At 55.6% G+C, this 17,038-nt stretch overlaps 9 protein-coding genes across 9 annotated transcripts; 5 read left to right on the forward strand and 4 right to left on the reverse strand.

Moving 5' to 3' along the window:
- Positions 1 to 99: 99 nt before the first annotated feature.
- On the reverse strand, positions 100 to 2,624 carry B0H18DRAFT_970664 (histone deacetylase). Its single transcript, XM_048043727.1, has 13 exons — positions 2,498 to 2,624; positions 2,378 to 2,430; positions 2,232 to 2,307; positions 2,062 to 2,179; positions 1,926 to 2,000; positions 1,766 to 1,873; positions 1,683 to 1,713; positions 1,485 to 1,626; positions 1,325 to 1,417; positions 1,162 to 1,270; positions 969 to 1,109; positions 751 to 918; positions 100 to 700 (listed from the first exon to the last, which is right to left on the reverse strand). Exons 1-13 carry the CDS (start codon positions 2,543 to 2,545, stop codon positions 231 to 233), a joined length of 1,632 nt encoding a protein of 543 aa, XP_047900535.1. The 5' UTR covers positions 2,546 to 2,624; the 3' UTR covers positions 100 to 230.
- A 116-nt stretch (positions 2,625 to 2,740) lies between these two features.
- Positions 2,741 to 3,779, reverse strand: B0H18DRAFT_970677 (uncharacterized protein). The gene is made up of 5 exons (XM_048043728.1): positions 3,489 to 3,779; positions 3,182 to 3,441; positions 3,092 to 3,133; positions 3,016 to 3,039; positions 2,741 to 2,962 (listed from the first exon to the last, which is right to left on the reverse strand). The coding sequence occupies exons 1-5, from the start codon at positions 3,691 to 3,693 to the stop codon at positions 2,873 to 2,875; spliced, it is 621 nt and encodes a 206-aa protein (XP_047900536.1). The 5' UTR covers positions 3,694 to 3,779; the 3' UTR covers positions 2,741 to 2,872.
- Positions 3,780 to 4,111, reverse strand: B0H18DRAFT_970680 (uncharacterized protein). Its single transcript, XM_048043729.1, has one exon. The coding sequence runs from the start codon at positions 4,025 to 4,027 to the stop codon at positions 3,791 to 3,793; it is 237 nt and encodes a 78-aa protein (XP_047900537.1). The 5' UTR covers positions 4,028 to 4,111; the 3' UTR covers positions 3,780 to 3,790.
- Positions 4,112 to 6,099, forward strand: B0H18DRAFT_970689 (succinate-CoA ligase). The gene is made up of 12 exons (XM_048043730.1): positions 4,112 to 4,267; positions 4,321 to 4,389; positions 4,439 to 4,511; positions 4,570 to 4,661; positions 4,744 to 4,803; positions 4,854 to 4,925; positions 4,951 to 5,024; positions 5,048 to 5,197; positions 5,252 to 5,491; positions 5,547 to 5,635; positions 5,692 to 5,806; positions 5,859 to 6,099. The coding sequence occupies exons 1-12, from the start codon at positions 4,229 to 4,231 to the stop codon at positions 5,944 to 5,946; spliced, it is 1,161 nt and encodes a 386-aa protein (XP_047900538.1). The 5' UTR covers positions 4,112 to 4,228; the 3' UTR covers positions 5,947 to 6,099.
- B0H18DRAFT_970690 (uncharacterized protein) lies at positions 6,100 to 11,418 on the reverse strand. Its single transcript, XM_048043731.1, has 16 exons — positions 11,198 to 11,418; positions 10,945 to 11,159; positions 10,792 to 10,885; positions 10,494 to 10,726; positions 10,315 to 10,445; positions 10,095 to 10,256; positions 9,526 to 10,068; positions 9,008 to 9,493; positions 8,733 to 8,958; positions 8,295 to 8,688; positions 7,518 to 8,253; positions 7,455 to 7,485; positions 7,151 to 7,428; positions 7,057 to 7,096; positions 6,717 to 7,018; positions 6,100 to 6,681 (listed from the first exon to the last, which is right to left on the reverse strand). Exons 1-16 carry the CDS (start codon positions 11,308 to 11,310, stop codon positions 6,112 to 6,114), a joined length of 4,554 nt encoding a protein of 1,517 aa, XP_047900539.1. The 5' UTR covers positions 11,311 to 11,418; the 3' UTR covers positions 6,100 to 6,111.
- Positions 11,419 to 11,544: 126 nt separating this feature from the next.
- B0H18DRAFT_970695 (uncharacterized protein) lies at positions 11,545 to 12,929 on the forward strand. The gene is made up of 3 exons (XM_048043732.1): positions 11,545 to 11,717; positions 11,773 to 11,953; positions 12,003 to 12,929. The coding sequence occupies exons 1-3, from the start codon at positions 11,605 to 11,607 to the stop codon at positions 12,690 to 12,692; spliced, it is 984 nt and encodes a 327-aa protein (XP_047900540.1). The 5' UTR covers positions 11,545 to 11,604; the 3' UTR covers positions 12,693 to 12,929.
- B0H18DRAFT_1152044 (Translin) lies at positions 12,904 to 14,442 on the forward strand (the record flags this gene model as incomplete). Its single annotated transcript, XM_048035737.1, has 5 exons — positions 12,904 to 13,044; positions 13,124 to 13,450; positions 13,504 to 13,651; positions 13,709 to 13,792; positions 13,852 to 14,442. 5 exons carry the CDS (start codon positions 12,904 to 12,906, stop codon positions 14,022 to 14,024), a joined length of 873 nt encoding a protein of 290 aa, XP_047900541.1. The 3' UTR covers positions 14,025 to 14,442.
- B0H18DRAFT_198376 (uncharacterized protein) lies at positions 14,420 to 15,697 on the forward strand. The gene is made up of 2 exons (XM_048037066.1): positions 14,420 to 15,174; positions 15,241 to 15,697. Exons 1-2 carry the CDS (start codon positions 14,574 to 14,576, stop codon positions 15,465 to 15,467), a joined length of 828 nt encoding a protein of 275 aa, XP_047900542.1. The 5' UTR covers positions 14,420 to 14,573; the 3' UTR covers positions 15,468 to 15,697.
- Positions 15,589 to 17,019, forward strand: B0H18DRAFT_198221 (uncharacterized protein). Its single transcript, XM_048037065.1, has one exon. The coding sequence runs from the start codon at positions 15,928 to 15,930 to the stop codon at positions 16,720 to 16,722; it is 795 nt and encodes a 264-aa protein (XP_047900543.1). The 5' UTR covers positions 15,589 to 15,927; the 3' UTR covers positions 16,723 to 17,019.
- The last annotated feature ends 19 nt before the right edge of the window (positions 17,020 to 17,038 follow it).

The raw sequence follows: 17,038 nt of genomic DNA on the forward strand, positions 1-17,038 counted from the left end.
GCAGAGTCATGCGAGGTCCTGGACTCCTCACTGGGAGCTGTTTAGACTGAGGCATAGACTGTATCGCCACTTCACATACGTTCGTATGCGGTGAAATTCGGAGTGAGTCAACCATGCATGAGATTACTGAGCGAACAGAGGAGCAAGTACAACAACAGATGACCGGACTGCGACGAAGTAATAGTACTGGTACCCCGAGTAGTACACCAACACAGAATATCCTCCCGGGACTAGCTGGTGCCTGTACTCGACACCGGCGGGTCAACCGCCATGCCATTTGTGGGAGCAGCTACAGGAGGCTTTGACCTTGATCTGGCTCTGGCAGCGACGCTGGTCTGTCCAATGGAAGAATCGTCATCGATGTCCATGTCAGACTGCCCTGATGACCCGACGGTCATGCTTGGGGGTGGGGCACTGGCAACGGACGCCGCCGCACTAGGTCCCAGGCCGTGGGTAGTGCCGGTAGTCATAATGCCTACTGCTGCACGACGACCAGTCCCAGTGGCCACATTATCGCGCTCGGCATGACTGGCATGGTCGCGTCTGCCGCCTTCCCCCTCGTCATCGGAATCAGACAATTCGCCATCGGCTTGACGTCTTGCATCCAACAAACGCTGCGGACGTCGCTCATCTCGAGAGATCATGTCTTCGTCCTCGTCTAGATCGTCCAGGAGGTCGTCCAAGGGTATCCGGGGTACATCTAATCTCCTGTCAACTTGATGATTAGAACTCAAAGGATGTCTCGCCGACCTTGCATCTGAACACTCGGTGGTCCGCCAACATGTCTGAGATGTTCCAGTACGATGCCTTTGACACGGTCCAGATAGCCAGGACTATTCATGTCCTCCATGTTGGATGGCTTCACGTCTAGTTCATAATCCGGTCCAAAATACTCGTAGTACTCGTTCATCGGTATTTCTGACAAAGACATTGAGGTGAAACTCGCGCCAAGAGGACAAAGCACTCACCTGAACCGAGTTCAACGCCAGCGGCGAGACCGGTTTCGTATGCCCAGCACCGACTGACATTACGCATAGTGTAACCGCCACCCCCGAGGATGAGTAATGGCTTGTTGAAGGACTTCACGAATTTCACACAGCTGGCGTGACCTTCATGACCTCAATATCGCATGGTAGTACGAGACAGGGATCCATCACATACCTTTCATGGACAGGTTGAGACAACCTAGTTTGTCACCGGAGAGCGAATCGGTACCACACTGCAGAACAATAGCTCCTGGGTCGAAGCGTTCCATGACAGATCGGATTACCTGAAAACGCCGTAAGTGAGACGTGGATATCACTCCCGCCATCAATCACAGTACCGGTTCAAATACACTCTTGTAGCTCTCATCGGTGACACCGTCCCGAAGGGGAAAGTTGAGAGCGTAGTGCTTGCCCTTACCAATGCCCACATCCTGGTGTAAGGTGCATGTCCGTTGCGATAAATCAGTGAGACTATTGAGTACTGAGAGGTGCACGCACCCGGAGTTCGCCAGTACCTGGGAAGAACTCTCCGTACTTGTGAAAACTGCAGGTCATCACACGATCTGTGGTGTAAAAGGCTTCCTCGACACCATCTCCATGGTGCACATCGATGTCGATGTACAGGACACGCGTGTGGTATCTGGATAACGATGCTTGAGGTTTCGCCTCTATGAGGTTAGTCGAAGAAAAACCAACCGCAGCAGCTCAAGTATGCCTAGCACAATATCTAGAACCGTTTCAGAGTCATCGATGTAAAGCGACATGCCGCACATACGAACCATTGACGTAGCAGAAGCCACTGGCTTCACTTTTCTTTGCATGATGGAGCCCACCCGCCCAATTGACTGCAATGTCACATTTGTCGCGACTTAATCGAGCAGCGCCCTCTTAAACGATCATGGTGAGCCGATGTGAATGGGCTGTGGCGTCATTACTCACCCATAGAGCCTCCCGCTGATATTGAGCAATACTCGAACAAGCCGTCGAACACCGGACAGTCATCGCCAACATTATCTGTTACAAAGGTGAACAAGTCTTCTTAGCATATGCGCCAGAAATCAGGATAGGCACGGACATTTGTGCTGTTCCTTCGTATAATTGCCCATGCTGCTGGGCGTGATTCGACTGAGGAATTCGACATATTCATCAGAGTGGAACTGTGTCATCTCGCGTTTCGTCGCGGGTTTGGCACGCTATACAGCCGTTTAAGCCAGGCAGTGTGAATCAAATGCTGTATGTACGCACGAAGATCTCCATTTTCTTGTAGAGGCCATAGTTCATTACCAGTGAATGGCACATCCGGATCCGCGTAGGCTTCATCCTGTAGTTATAAACGACAATGCAGGTATATGGAAGACGCAGCGATTACAGGTAAAAAGGATGCGACTCACGGATGACCGGGCCCATAATGGAAACCGCTCACGTCCGAATCGAAGAAGTAGCACTAGCGGGGAACAGCCGTTAGCCTCGGAGTGCAAGTCACATAGAATGGGCAGGCAGATAATACACACGACACGCTTCTTGGGTTCTCCGTCTATGGGATTCATAACCGGCGCCATGCTGCCTACCACAGGGAGAGTGAGGACGGAAGACCTGCCAAAGCCCAGCACAAGCTGCCGGTGCACTGTAGGCTGCTGCAGCCAGCTGCCACACGCCAGGCGCCGAGCGCCGCAACAACTTGCGGCACGTGACCAGAGTGCTTGTTTGGCAAAGGCATTTGATCCTAACAAATGACGTAACGTATCGCATGCATGTTTTTCGTAAAGTATACTCTCGCCGTTGAATTGGCTCACAGGGCTCTGTACGAATTCACGCTACAGACAAAACATAACACGCTCTAGGACTAAGACAGCATCGACAGTACGACTGAAAACCATGATTGGGATTTACATCTTGTGCTTGCCGAGCGGCGCTTGCGAACCGTTGTGTACCAACGTGGACGGCGCGAAGCCAAAGGATTCCTCCAGATGGATACCCTAGGTCACAGTGAGCCTGCGGAAGCTAGCAGACTGGCAGGCTGGATACGCACAAGTTCTCCAGCGATGACCCGTACCTATACGTGACCGATTAGTCTTCAAAACACGAGATTCTGGAAGTCACTCTACCATTGACCAGTGATGGACTGCGTGTAATCCAGCAAACCATAGCTTCAAAAGATGTTCAGTGATTGTTGAGATACATCAAGCAAAACTCACCTCTCGCCCGAACGTCGTCTGTACGACCTGTGGATATGGAGTAATAGCATGCAGCATGATGGGTTCTTCCATCTTTGCTTTTGGCACGGTTTGATTCAGTTGCTCAATCGCAGCGTCCAATGCATCCCGTGCTGCTTGACGATCACTCTCCATGGGGGTGTTGCGCGACCTCACATCGTAGTTGAGAACATGCGGTGACGGAGTTGACAGGCACTCCATGAGGAGTACAAAATGGTCCCTCGCGTGCCTCAAGTGTTTCCCTGACGAGCTGTGAGGGAGAGCAGACTACGGATTGAGTGGGCTATACCTATCGTCGAGCCAGGAAGATATTGTGAGTGCACTGTAAGCTGGTCATCCGAGGTCAGGGTTGCGTCGACCAGATCGACAGCCTGACGCAAGACGATCGTGGACACCTCCAATAACCTAGCCAGCGCCGTGGCTTCGTCAGCTTGTTCATGGGCAATGCAGCTGGCTGCATCTGCGTGCCTGTGAGGTGCAGGACCAGGCGACATGTCGTGGGAGAAGATGGTGGTTTATGAGTGAGGGCGGGGACCCGAGAAGTGCTTCGCAACGAGGTTCCCATGCACTCGGCCGAGGAGGTGTCGCGAGTCACGCAAAGGCCATCCGAGAGAGAATCGCGGGCGGACATAGAGAAGCAGTATATTCAGCGTGGGGATAGTATGTACGACATGAGCGAAGCACAGCGATTGTTTCTCTGCAAAATTTCGGAGTACCCATCGACGAGTAATCCGAACTCAAAGCGAGAACGGCAACCGTCCCTCTACCAGAATTGAGCCCGCACCATACTGCTGAGAGATGGAGGGTGAGAGACAGGAAGAACAACATAGCACCCGTCTTCCGTCGTCGTCGTTCTGGTCAACGTGTGTCTGCACTGCACGTCCGCGCGGGTTCCCGAATGATTGCTGACTAAGCAACCGAGCCCGCTCAAAGCCCGCTATAATAGGTATCACGCTGGCGATGCTGTACTGGCTAGCGACTTCACACTGACCTCACGTCTTTCCGCACTCCCCTCCTCAGTCCACCACCATGTTCGCAGCTCTGCGGAAGGCCCCTTCTATTGCTCGGGTGAGCCCCAACACGCGCAATCTGCTCAGAAACATACCTGACTAGTCACCCAGGTCGCGTCTGCCGGTCAGAGGCGCTTCCTCTCCATACATGAATACCAGTCCGTGACGCTGTTGAACTCCGTACGTACGCTCGTGGTCATATCCTAGTGATCGCTCATGTTGCATACAGTACGGCATACCCACTCCGAAGAGCATACCTGCTAAGTCTCCGGAAGAGGCGTTCGAGGCAGCGCGTCAGTTCGGTACGTGTTTGCATTCACGTGTCCGCAGTGTGAGCCCAATGAGTCTGTCTATGCAAAGAATCCACCGGCTGTGTCATCAAAGCTCAAGTACTCGCTGGCGGACGAGGAAAGGGCAAATTCGACAATGGGTTCCAAGGAGGTGTTCATTTGGTTTCAAGGTACGTCCCCGTGTGGTCCGTAAGATGTATTTGACGTGCTGTAGTCCGGAACAGGCGAAGGAATTTGCACCAAGATGCTTGGAGCCAAATTGATCACGAAGCAGACTGGGGCCTCAGGGCGCATTTGTAACGCGGTAGGTCTTTCGTGCCAACCAAAGCACGACCTCCTACATCTTGTTGTCAGGTCATGCTCGCTGAGCGCGAGAACGCGTCCCACGAGTACTACGTCGCAGTACTCAATGATCGCAAACCGAGGGTCCGTGCTCGTCGTTTCTGCTCAGGGTGGTATGAACATCGAAGAAGTGGCTGCTAAGGATCCTAGCGCCATCATCACAACACCTATCACTTCGAGAAGGTCTTAGCAAGTCCGAGGCCTAGGGTTGCGAAGAAGCTTGGCTTCAAGAGCGAAGCAGCAGTTAACGAGGCTGCGGACATCTTCATCAACTTGTACAAGATCTTCAAGGAGAAAGACGCCACGCAGATTGAGATCAACCCATTGGGTGAGACCGCTGATGGGCGTGTTCTCTGGTATGTATGACGAAGCGGCGTTGTTCCGTGACGTTGAAAGACCTTTCATGATAGCATGGATGCGAAGTTTGGCTTCGACGACAATGCCGATTTCCGCCAACAAGACATCTTCGCCCTCCGAGACATCACACAAGAGGAGCCTTCCGAAGTCGAGGCCCAGAAGGCGAACCTAAACTTCATCAAGTTGGACGGTAACATTGGCTGCTTGGTCAACGGCGCGGGTCTTGCAATGGCAACCATGGATGTCCTCGCTCTTCACGGTGGCAACCCGGCTAACTTCCTTGATGTTGGAGGGTGAGTATGAATGTTCCGCGCTTGTCGCGGCTCGTTGAAAGCTCTACTCTGCCAGGGGTGCAACTCCGGAAACTGTGAAGACCGCATTCGGGATCTTGCTTGCTGACCCTAAGGTCAAGACCATCTTCATCAACATCTTTGGCGGTACGCTATGCACACCATACCTGCGATCAACTCCCGACTGAGACAGACACTTGCAGGTATCATGCGCTGTGACTATATTGCCGAAGGTGTCATTCGGGCGACGAAGGAATTGGGGTTGAGCATTCCTCTGGTTGTTCGCTTGAAGGGTACCAAGGAAGCTGAGGCGAAACAGTACGTCACCGTATCAAAAATCTATCCATGCAGCTCACCAGTCGGCTCCCAGGATGATTCGCGAGTCTGGTCTAAAGATCATGCCCTTTGACGAGCTAGACGAGGCGGCGGAGAGTGCTGTACTGCTCGCCAGCCCGTAGATCTCAGAGGATAACCTGGTACCTTCGACTTGCCATTAGAGTAGGTCTATAATCCGAGCTGGTGGGCAAGAATATGTATACGCGGGCACAAGTCGCTTGCGGGAGGGTATGAATATGTAACAGCACTGCAGTATTGAGATGATGAGAAGCGTACTCTACAAGACTTCACCACGTCGGGCGCGCGGAGTAGGCAGGTGTGGTAGGGTAGGGTGGCTGCTGCGGGGGATGGCCGGTAGGTGCAGGAATGCTAGATCCGCCTGAGGCGTGCTCGAAGTTGCCGCGCATTTGTCCGCGGTTTGGGGGAGCTGGTGTATAGCCGTGAGGCGGCTGCGCGTGCATCCCGGACGGCGAATGCATCATGACAGGACTACTGCTGTATAGGGCATGCGCCGGCTGCATCATAGGACTCATCATGGCTCCGCGACCCTGCACCCCGTTGGGTGGCTGTTGTGGGTTTGGCATACCGGACGATATATACAAAGGAACTGGCCCGGGAGACGGATACGGGACGAATGGGGGTGCATATGAGGATGTCATGGGGCGCATTAGGTTGGTCTGTGGTTGAGGTCCGCCAATTGGCATCCACACGGGTTGAGCATACGGCGATGGCGGACCATTGACCATCATTGGCCGAGGTATAGGGCTCGGTGCCATTTGAGGATACACGACGGTTGGGCTTGGTGAGTGGCTGAGAACCGGAGATGGATAAGGATACGGAGGGCGAAGACTGGCAGGCTGATACGGGAATGCCGGTCTTGAAGCTGGGGCACTGGAGGCAGAGCCCACCCGGGCGGAAGGATTGTATTCCTTTGAGGAGATTTGACAGAAGATGTCGGGACCTGTTGGAAGGCACGTGTAACATCGTACGAAGACATCCTCGCCGGACCCGACCCAGAGGGCGGAGGTGTTCCACCGTCTTCTGACTTGACATCTTGCAAGGAGAAGGATACAGCAGTCAAATCGTCGGCGATACCCTCAAGAGAGTTCACTGACGGCAATGCAGCCTTGTCAGATGTCTGAGACCAAACCGCCTTCAGGAGTTCCGGGTCTGGGACTCCTCTGGAGGTGAATCCTTTATAGGGAATGCTCTCGGAGGCTTCGACCAAGTACCATTGGCTACTACGGGCGACGAAGTTTGGCCCAATTGAGACTTGAAATTATGTCAGTACAAAGCCGAGAGCACAATCGTGAGTGATAAACGCACCACATGCTTGTCGAAGGTGCTCGTAGTGACACTTGACGTGATAGCTGGTTGTTCCGCGAGCGGCTTGCTCCCGTCGCTGCGCCCAGATGGACCCTCTACGGGCCTTGAACCAGATTGAGCCCTCGTTTGTGTGGTGTTTTCCCGTGACGCTGTGCTCTCAACGGCATTCGGCTCGTCTATTTCGCTACTGACCACGAAGCTCACCGACACCGGCTGTGCAGCATCGTCAACTTTCGCATCACGGTGAGAAGCAACGCCAGAACCAACGAGATTTGTGACTGCGCTGGCGACTTGACAGACGTACTTGGAAGCCGACTAGGAGAGGTGGGCTCGCTCTTGGGAAGCGATGCTTGTTCCCGAAAGGAACTTCGGGAGGCGGCGACCTACTCGTTGTGTCTAATCCAGGATGGACATTGGCAGCATCCTGAACTAGTTGCGCAGAGTTCGGAGCGGGCCTCCTCCAGCTCGGGGTCTCAGGTTCGCAGGAAACGGGTTTGGCGCTGCGAGTACTGGCAGGCTTTGGCGGTAGATGTACCACCGGACCAGCGCTTCCCGACTCTCCTGGAGGTATAGGTGGTCGCTTGTGCGGCAGCGCCACGCGATACCGTGCATGAGGACCCTTGCTCCCCGGTGACTCGTGAAATAAGTGGTCGTCAACTGCGACGTCCCGGCGAGGATTGCCACCGATGGGAGGGACCCATGAGTAGATGGCCGACCAAACGAAGGTGGCGCTCCGAAAACTATGGAGTTGCTTTGGTCGAATAGGTGGTAACCGGGGTGAGGTCGCCTTCGACAGCTTCACGGTGAACGCATTCCATGCAGGCTTGGGAGAACGGGGTGGCTCTTTCCCAGTCACGTCGAAGACCTCACTCGGCAAGGCAATATCAGGACCACCTTGTTTTGGCCTGAGCGCAGGTGGCAGCCACTTATCCGGCTTCGGCGGATCCTCCTTCGGATGCATATCATCCAAAGCCCCTTTGATTCGGGAGATCACATCGTTGAGAGCTGACATAGGTGCTTCTCGATAAGATGGCGTGAGCGGAGAGCGCTGAGGGCCGTGACCATGGTGCCCTTGTAGCATATGGTTTGTGCCGGAGTGCACCCTGTCGTCAAATGGCGATGCTGTGAAGGCGAGATGCGCGACGGGACTACAAGAGAATTGCCTGGGGGTCCAGATGTATCCGGTGGGATGATCTGCACTCGCAAGTGCTCCTTCAACACAGTGGACCCAGTGCCTTCAGCTGCGTGCGTTGAAGAATCATGAATCATAGGTTTGCGTCTCCACGAGCCATCATCGCTTTGGGCTACCGGGAGCGATAGACCTGACGCCGAGGCATCATCCTCGAAGAAATCAACTGCGCTGGCCCTGGGTGGTCGTATGGACGATCGTTCTGACAGCGTCGGTTCAGCAATCGTTTCTGCACCCACAAATTTGCCCATATCTGAGAAATCCACGACCTCTACATCATCGCCACCCCTTAGATGCAGGGACTCGACCTCTGCGAGCAAGGGTAATGGCGGTGGAGGCAGTGCAGATGCTCCAGGTACAGGGTCACGTGGGCCGTCGATCGGGGAGCTCGACTTCGCCACGAATCGGACTCCATTGCTGGGGACAGCTGGTCCTGGCCCGCCATAGCGGTAGATGACATACGGCGGCCTTGTAGTGGTCGAGCCATGCCAGTCGACGACGACGACCTACTGAAGACTGGTTTCGACGCAGAGGGTGGGACTGAATCTGGTGTCAGAGGTTCAGTCGCTCCCGCAGATTGTTGTGCGCTGCGAACTGCGTCCTCGATGACTCCGATCACCTGTGAAACGAATCAGTATATCATCCAGTGAGACGAGCTGAAAACAAACCTGAGTTTCTGAGACAGACGTCGCAGCAAGTTTTCCCTGTTCCTCTTTGGCTTTCAGCCGTGGCTCCAACTCAGCCGCTTTTTTCCGAGCGCGCTCCCTCTCCCGCTCACGTTCCTCTTCTTCCTGCTGCCGACGTAACCTCGCACGTTCAGCTGCGCTCTGCATCTCCTTCTTGTGTACCTCGTTCAGATCGACTACAGGTGCGGCTGAAGGCGGAGCTGAATCTGTGGGCAGGATGGGTGATGCAACTGCCTGAGAGTCCGCTGAGACAACAACAGGCCGCGAGGTGTCTGGTGGAGGCTCGGCGGTCAAACCGGAGGTCTCCCGTCGGTGTGCGTCTGGTGAGAGGGGTGCTCGGCCTCCATGCTGTGGCGATCGCATTTCAGACAAATGAGGGGGCAATTGCCGGCTCAATTCCCTCTGGGGGTCTCGTGCAGCATGTATCGGAAGCGGTGGTGGCGGCATTGCCGACATGCGCGGAGGGCGCTCGTCATGATGTCCAGTGTGCGGTGGCATACTGTGTGGACCCGATGGTCATTCGTGCGCCCCTGATATCCATGCGAAGGAGTGCGAGCAAAGGCGGGTGGGGGCTGGGTCTCGTGCCTATGAACGTCACGCTCGTAATTCCGGGAGAAGGGACCAACAGGCTCGCCTGCAGGACGAGGTCCATCATGGCGACGGTCAATGCTACTGGGCCCTTTCTGCAGAAGCTGGACATTTTGTGAGTGTACATGAGGTGGCATGTCCCTGCCGCCTCTTGACTCGGTCGGCGAGACGACTTGGTCTGAACGGCTGCCTCTCCGCACGAAGTACGACGTCTGCGCACCAGGACCTGGACCCGGACCTGGACGATGAGGGGGGTGTGAAGAAGAGTACGGTTCCAGCCTGTTGGAGCGTTCGTTGAACAGCACTTTGGATTCTGACGGAGAATGGACCGATTGTGACGAAGCGGAAGACGGTGCGGCATTGGCAAAGTGTTCGCGTTGGCCATTCGTGAAGTTCGTCGTGAGCCTGGTACGTGGCCAACTTCTGTCGAAATCATCGCAAATCTCTCCTCCTTGCTGACTGGCTGGTCTAGATGAGGGACGCTCTCCGCTGGAGGACCCGGATCTTCGTCACCCCCGGCTGACCCTGGCGCATCTTTGGATGACAACGGTTGTTTAGATACCTCGGTGGCCTCGATCTTGTACTGCCGGCCATCACCAAACTCGATGACGCCGTCAAGGAAGTTGTCGTCATCTTCCTCCATCTGAACAAGCACAATTCGGATCCCAGATTCAAAGGAAGACATAAGTCAGGAGACACACCTCGTCCCAGTGGTGAGCATTTGGATCGAGATGGACGCCTCGAAACGTGTCGGCCTGAGCTGTCATGGCCTGCTGCTGTGCAGCGGCAGCCTGTGCAGCCTCTTTCTTCTCAGTGAGCTTGGAAGCATGCCCTAGCGCAACTATGAGATCACAGAATAGACATTGCCCGAACAACTCACCTTGTGCCACCTCCGCTGCAGTTGGAAAGTCATTCGCCGCCGCGTCCAGCTTGTTCACGACAGACGCGGCACTTCTTGCGCTGCTCCATGCAGGTTTACCAGAGCTATCCCTCTTTACAGACGACACAAACATCTCTGTTGCGCCCCGCGGTTGCGGTTGAATGACCTTACCGGCGGGCGGAGGTTGCGGAGCATACCCTGGGCTGTTCGTGGCGCCAGAGGCAGAGGCGGTGCTTTAGTATTCGTGGCCGATGAAGGCGCAGGGATAGCGGGGGAGACTGAAGAAGGGGGTCGGGACCATCCTGGTCCAGTGGTAGATGACTGCGCTGTTGCCGTAAGCTTCGCTGTTACAAGCCGTGAGTGAGAGACAGAGGTCTGAAGCGAGGGTTTCGCTTTAAGCAAAGCTGAGATTAACCATGAATGCTTCGTAAAGGTAAGATGGGTGACGCACGGGTTGCACTGCCAGTTTTTGCTGTCACAGATGTAGATAGGGTCTGGCCTGAAGGGGACGAGGAGTGGGTCTTCTCCAGGAACTTCTTGTTGATGTTACTGTGAGTAAATTTCTTCTGATGAGGCACCCCAGGAGCCGCCGCATTGGAGTTTGTGCCATTTGCAGGACTCCCTCTGAGCGGGCTGAGTGCCGACCCGGGCGAAAGAGACATGGGGCTTGCCGCCTCCGCATGGCCCTGTACCTCTGAGATCACAGAGAATGGCCCTTGTCAGGCGATGTTCGAGACGGGGAAATGGTATCCGCGTCATTTGCTGCTTCGACCTTATTGGTGTCCACAGGTTGGTTCAGTGTTGCGGTGTCGGCCATAGACGCGTCAAGCGACGCTGCGTGTTCGAAAGATTCACCAGAGACGAGGACAGACAGCGCGGAGAGTAAAGGTAGATCGTGAGATACGCAGGGCAACCGGTGAAGGGGCACCGGGGCTTACCTATGGAGGGAGAGTGAACGAACAGACTTGCGACGTGCAAAGCAGAAGCCAGGCCACGAGCCAATAGGAGCGCGTCGGCCACAACCGAGGCCACTTCGTCGCGTCGGGCGCTCACCAAACGAGGTCGCGCACTCCCACTCACCCTTAAAATTCACGGTGGCTCACTACAGACCATGGCTGCCGAAATTGCCCTGCACGACATGCAAGCAGCGATTCAAGACAACCCCATGCTGGCCCACAAGCGTAATGCGGCCATGATGGAGGAAGGCAGATACGAGGATCCCAGGCACGTTCCCCTTCACAAAACCAACGACCTTGAGCAATCTTCATCCGCTTCACAGCATTGCGAGTTTGTCATCTTTTGATAAGAACGCATGGTATTATCCTTCTCATGGCTACGAGGATACCGACATACGCTTCGCATCTGCGCGGGGCAACTGGGGGCGCAAGATGGTGCATGACGCCAGATGGATACGTCGAGGCAAGATGGCTCCGTGGGCAACAGGCGTAGAGGACTGGGAGGTGTGTTCCAAAATGCTTACGGCATAACTGTCTACTAACAGGACGCAAGGAGGAGGAGCGGGCAAGGAAACGGATTAAACTCTTGTTGCCACCCCGCGAACGCTCGCCCTCACCGTCCATAGTCTTGCCCCACCTGCGTTCACCCTCGCCGCCACTCGCAGCCCCATATCCTACTCCGGCCGCTCAGCATCTTTCCTATACGTCCTTTGTAATGGACAAGGCCGTGACGAGCTCGTTCCGGTCACGGCTCCTCGATGAACTGGAGAGTGCAACCAATAGTCTCATCGAAGGCGAAGCAGCAGTGCGGCGCGCTCTTGGTCAGCTTTGGCAGGCGATGAGCGAAGATCCCGACCAAATGCCTGGCGGCACGCCTGTGATCCCCAAACGCGAGGACGAAGGCGACGGCGACGACGAGAAGGAGCGCAGACTGGCGCGAGCACCAGACCTGACGCCTGTGGTTCACAAACTCTTCCTGTCAGCGACGTCGGGCCGGGTGACACCGTCATACGACGGTGTCACGTACACTCACCCGGATATCCAGCTGGATAGTCTGGAAAAGTCGATGGCGACCTTGCGGGAGTTGCAGGATGATGGGCGGGAGTACGTGGAGCGCTTGGAAGAGATCAGGGATGGCTTAGGTGATGTGCGGATACAGAGGAACGGGGTGTGGGATGTGGTTCGCAAGAAAGCCATCGCAGAGCTGCAAGACGCCGCGGCGAACTCCGCTGCCGCGCTATAGTTCGCGACATTACTTCAACGATCACTTTGAGCGGTGCTTGTACTCGCAGAAATGGACTTGTTGGGTTAGCTCGTGACAGCAGCTCATCAAAACATTCGACGCGTACGAGATGGTTGTGTCAGAGAGGTATCGAGTGCTGGTGTGCTGCGAGAATGTCCAAGTGGCAGAATCCGCACTACGTCACCGCACCGGCGCTCAAGCGATCTCAGAGATGGGCGCTAAGGCGATCAAAGACCCTCTCTTGTCCAGTCATGTCCGCAGTACTGAACTCGAGAGACACATTCTCGCAGTCTTTGAACACTTCAGAGACGAGCTCGACGACTTCCACGACCGAAGAGAACGACTCATCAAGGTCTGCTCGTTCTACGTCTAGCCGTTCAATTGTTCACCAATATGTCTCGCTATTGCCCTCTCATTCGTCGCGTGCACAGTCTAGCCGCGATGTCACAAACCTTTCCAAGAAAGTCATCTTCCTCATCCATCGTACACTAACGGAGGGCTTTGGCCAGTCTGATGAGCGAGAAGTGTCCCTGCGTGCAGCCAGCCGCGCGAAAGACAAGCTAAAGGAAGTCCAAAACCTATTCGCCGGCATGCGCGAGGAAGTCGCAGAGGATCGTTTCTGGAGGCATCAACGGAATGTATCTCCTGGGTTGCAAGAATATATTGAGGCCCTGAGTTTTGCGCATTACCTGGAGTGTGGGACATTGATATCGTATGAGGAGGTACAGAGATCTCTCAGCGATGCGGATGGACGTCCGGTACGTTTCCTTGTCTTTCATGATTCTCGGAACGTAATTCAACTCGTGTCTAGTACTTCCCGTTGCCAATTGACGACTATTTGCTGGGATTATCAGATCTAACGGGAGAACTCATGCGCTATGCCATATCGTCCATCTCTCGCCGTGGCGGGCGATTCAAAGCAAATGAAGTGTGCAAGTTCGTCAGAGGCTGCAGAGCAGGTAAACATGGCGCCCGCGCGATGTCTTCGTAAGTGCGATGCTCAGCGAATTCTCCAGACTTCGATAGCTTCACGCCTTTTTGCCGAGAACTGCGTAAGAAGCAACAAGTGACGTCTCAGTCGCTGGAAAAGATTGAAGATGGTGAGCCGACTGATCCATCCGCATTGCCTTTCATTGATTCTTTTGGACAATCGCGGCAGTTGCCTACGCCATCGCAGTGCGTAGCTCCGAGTACGACCTCCCGCCCGAGCTTCTGGATGACATCGTCGAACGCACTGTGGCTGAGGCCGGGTTTGGTGGAGATGACCGAGACCGGAGAAGAAGGGGCGGGCGACGAGGAGAAGATGATGGCGAGGATGGAGACTACGATTAGGATTCGCAACCTTGCACGCCCAGTATGTATGTTCTCCAACTACCGTAGGCACTAGCACTCGTTCATTTGCGGCCAGGAGCGATATGAAGTCTGATTGTCTATCAGGCGCTGCGTGTGCCGCCTCCTGCGTGAGAAGGCCCCTTGCGCCAGGTGAAATGGCGAGGACTCGGCCTGCTCCTTGTCGCTTTGCCTGTACTTCGTCTTTTCTGCTCCACAAACCTGCAGCCCGCCTCCATGCATGGCTGGTACATGCGGTAGTCGCAGTCACCACCGCTATGTGCTGCATCAAGGGTCGATCAATGTGCCGCCCAGGAGAGCTGTGCGAAATGCAAATACGACAAGGCCGCGTTCCTTCGTCGCCAATTCAGTGGACGTCAGAGCGCGATAGCCCGGCGGTCTCGCCATCTCCTCTCCCATTTTCTGACCCAGTGAGCGTCCGCTCAAGGTCCCCCGTGGGATATAACCCGTAGCTTTGCCCGCACACGGCCCCCATCCCGTCCAGTCGCAGGGCGAGTCGGACACCACTTCAGCCTCCTCCCGCACCCTGACATGCAGCTCACCTTCTCACCCGCTCTCGGCGCTCCGTTCCCTTGGTCGTGCGACCAGGGAAGCACGATGCCTCTCAAGACGCCCTCTCAAGGCGACATTCGACTCGCTTGCCTCGTACGAGCATGCAAAGTCGTATGGTATGCGGGTGGAAATGTGGACAGACCTGCCTTGGAGGGCAGGGCTCCGGGAGAGTGGGGTGCCGTGCCATTTACCTTCCACGAGTCTAGGGATGAGGAGTCTGGGGCGGGGCACAAGGTGCTTTCCCTCCCCTCTCCCGCCAAGGTTTCCGCCACCAGTCTTGCTGTGTACGCCGAGCTGCCCCTGCGCCTGGGCGGATATCGCAGTGGCCACCGCTTTTCCTTCACGTACCGGCTGGTGTATGCTTCCGGGGAAGTTCGCTGGCTCGGTGCGTTCGGACAGAACGGTACACTGGTCGTCAGCCACCAGTCCTTGCCGAAAGCGTTGGGGATTGCACTGAAAGCCGGATGGCAAACCAGGGCGACGATGTCGCGGTCTTCGAGGCCGGACCGGCGAAAGGGCGGGAAGTCGGTAAGCTTTCGGACAGTCACTCTTGGTCAAGTTGGGTCATCGGGAGGGATGGGTGAGTGAAGGTCCTTTCAACCATGGAAGTACATGTCTGAATAGGCATTGCTTCGGTTCATTTCAGCTGGCCTATGTTCTCCTCCACTCACGAGGCAGATTCCTGCATTGCTCTTGTTCTCATCTCCCGTCCTCGTGGTGATGCCATTACTTCGATTCCGCCTGTTGTCCTCAGCGCGTCATCTGGCGCAACTATCGGCATCGATGTCCACGGTCGTATCACCTATTCCTCAGACAGTGACGATACCCACCTGGCTCTCCGTGTCATCGACGACACTAGATTTGTCGTGTTGACCGACTGCGACGTCCAAGTACGCCTGTTGGGACGTGATCTCAACCCTGCGTCTGCCAGGATCGTAGCTTGCCATGCACCAGGTGCTGCAATGCCGCTTTCTGTCTTGGTGCTGCCTTCGAAGGTTGGGCTTGGTAGCCAAGAGATTCCCCTCGACATCAATGCCTTGGCACCAGTTGCTCCCGACGGCGCTCCTCGGTCCTTCGTGGCGACGACCTCGGACAGGAAAGCCTTTTTGGTACCGTCTGAAGATGAACAGACCACGGTGCGCGTTGGTGCCTTTGGCGGAGTTGCATTGGTCGCTCCATTCTACGACTTAGCTGCACCGGATAGTGCGGCGGAATGCTGGAAGGTCTCGGTATTGCAGCCGAGCACGGACGCTACCCTCACGAAGTTCGATGAGGAAGTCAATGCAGTCCCGCAGCGTTTGCTACCCACCCGCCCCCTTCGCCGCCAGCGGTCATGCGAGTAGCCCAGCGTCCGCCTCCCCTCGCGCTGCCCTCGTTGGCCGAGGTATCGGAGGCACTCACCTCCATGCAGCCATCTGCTGTATCTTCCGCGGTTTTACCACCTATCGCAGCCACGTCCCCAACCTCGGCCACGAGCATGCGGCCCCCTACCCCGTATCCAGTCACTCACGCGAGCGAAGAAGCATACGGCCTTGCGGTGATGCGCGTGCATAGTATCTATCCGCTGCGCTCGTACGTCCGCGTGTTGCTGACAATGTTCGCATGGATATGGCGCGTCGTCTTCCAACGATTTGCCTTCCTCTGGCTAGGCGCCGGGGGCATGCAGGTCTCCGAAAGCGGGATGGAGAGCGACGAGGGCAGTAGCCCTCTCCATAGCCCGGAACCCGAGGCGCAAGAAGACGAGCAGGCGAACGACGACGGAGAGAGCGCAGGCGAGGATCAGGCGGCAGGCGATGCCACCTCCGCAGGCACACTGACACCTACCGCCATCGACGCATCCGTTGCTAGTCCCATCTTGCAGCCGGAACCCAAGGTGCCTCTCGCCAGTCCGAGGACGGTCAGGTCTCTGCCGGCCGTGCAGTACGATGTCCCGCACCATGACGGCAAAATCACCCTGCTCGTCCAGGCTCCCGAAGATGTCGCCTCAGTCTCCGAGCGCGTGAGGTTCGTTGTGAACGGCAAGCATGTGTCCGAGCCCCGAATCGTGGCGAGGCATAACGGCCACCACCTCGTTCACCTCGATGCGCCGATTGGCTGCGCGAGCAAATTGACGGTGGTGATGGTCTAGATTTCTGCGGACCGCAGTCGCACATCCTATTTATTCCGTTTCTTTCCACGATCTACTCGCTGCAGGAGTCGGGCTACTCTGACCAGCCCTCACATTTCTCGTTTGCCATGTTTGTACGAAAAGCCGTCTGCTGTATCACTCGAGAGTGTATCAGTGGTTTGATACTGTATCACGACCTGTGTTCTTTCATAGCTTTGTAGAACCACGATTGCAATGTATCTCATGAGCCACCTTCTGCTTTGATGAGGCGATGTCCCCTTGTCATAAGTATCAGGAGTCTTCCAGACGTTTGAAACGTCGCGGTTCGGCCAGTTCA

Source organism: Fomitopsis serialis (genome assembly GCF_022376445.1).
Source record: "Fomitopsis serialis strain Sig1Antser10 chromosome Unknown B0H18scaffold_2, whole genome shotgun sequence".
NCBI classification, from domain to species: Eukaryota; Fungi; Basidiomycota; class Agaricomycetes; order Polyporales; family Fomitopsidaceae; genus Fomitopsis; species Fomitopsis serialis.

Bases quoted from the DNA above. Each gene is read 5' to 3' on its own strand.
- B0H18DRAFT_970664 (XM_048043727.1), bottom strand. From the start codon at position 2,545: ATGGCGCCGGTTATGAATCCCATAGACGGAGAACCCAAGAAGCGTGTC. The intron at 1,874-1,925 runs GTGAGTAATGAC...TGATCGTTTAAG, and splicing joins ATCAGCGGGAGGCTCTATGG to AGGGCGCTGCTCGATTAAGT. The intron at 919-968 runs GTGAGTGCTTTG...TGTCTTTGTCAG, and splicing joins TGGCGTTGAACTCGGTTCAG to AAATACCGATGAACGAGTAC.
- B0H18DRAFT_970677 (XM_048043728.1), bottom strand. From the start codon at position 3,693: ATGTCGCCTGGTCCTGCACCTCACAGGCACGCAGATGCAGCCAGCTGC. The intron at 3,040-3,091 runs GTAGAGTGACTT...GGTCACGTATAG, and splicing joins CAGTCCATCACTGGTCAATG to GTACGGGTCATCGCTGGAGA. The intron at 2,963-3,015 runs GTGCGTATCCAG...ACTGTGACCTAG, and splicing joins GGGTCATCGCTGGAGAACTT to GGTATCCATCTGGAGGAATC.
- B0H18DRAFT_970680 (XM_048043729.1), bottom strand. From the start codon at position 4,027: ATGTTGTTCTTCCTGTCTCTCACCCTCCATCTCTCAGCAGTATGGTGC.
- B0H18DRAFT_970689 (XM_048043730.1), top strand. From the start codon at position 4,229: ATGTTCGCAGCTCTGCGGAAGGCCCCTTCTATTGCTCGG. The intron at 4,662-4,743 runs GTTTCAAGGTAC...ATTTGCACCAAG, and splicing joins TCCAAGGAGGTGTTCATTTG to ATGCTTGGAGCCAAATTGAT. The intron at 5,198-5,251 runs GTATGTATGACG...CTTTCATGATAG, and splicing joins GCTGATGGGCGTGTTCTCTG to CATGGATGCGAAGTTTGGCT.
- B0H18DRAFT_970690 (XM_048043731.1), bottom strand. From the start codon at position 11,310: ATGGCCGACACCGCAACACTGAACCAACCTGTGGACACCAATAAGGTC. The intron at 10,069-10,094 runs GTCCCTCATCTA...CCAGCCAGTCAG, and splicing joins CGGGTCCTCCAGCGGAGAGC to CAAGGAGGAGAGATTTGCGA. The intron at 9,494-9,525 runs GTATGCCACCGC...CATCATGACGAG, and splicing joins ATGACCATCGGGTCCACACA to CGCCCTCCGCGCATGTCGGC.
- B0H18DRAFT_970695 (XM_048043732.1), top strand. From the start codon at position 11,605: ATGGCTGCCGAAATTGCCCTGCACGACATGCAAGCAGCGATTCAAGAC. The intron at 11,718-11,772 runs GCACGTTCCCCT...TCCGCTTCACAG, and splicing joins GGCAGATACGAGGATCCCAG to CATTGCGAGTTTGTCATCTT. The intron at 11,954-12,002 runs GTGTGTTCCAAA...ACAGGACGCAAG, and splicing joins CAGGCGTAGAGGACTGGGAG to GAGGAGGAGCGGGCAAGGAA.
- B0H18DRAFT_198376 (XM_048037066.1), top strand. From the start codon at position 14,574: ATGCAGCTCACCTTCTCACCCGCTCTCGGCGCTCCGTTCCCTTGGTCG. The intron at 15,175-15,240 runs GTGAGTGAAGGT...GGTTCATTTCAG, and splicing joins TGGGTCATCGGGAGGGATGG to CTGGCCTATGTTCTCCTCCA.
- B0H18DRAFT_198221 (XM_048037065.1), top strand. From the start codon at position 15,928: ATGCGAGTAGCCCAGCGTCCGCCTCCCCTCGCGCTGCCCTCGTTGGCC.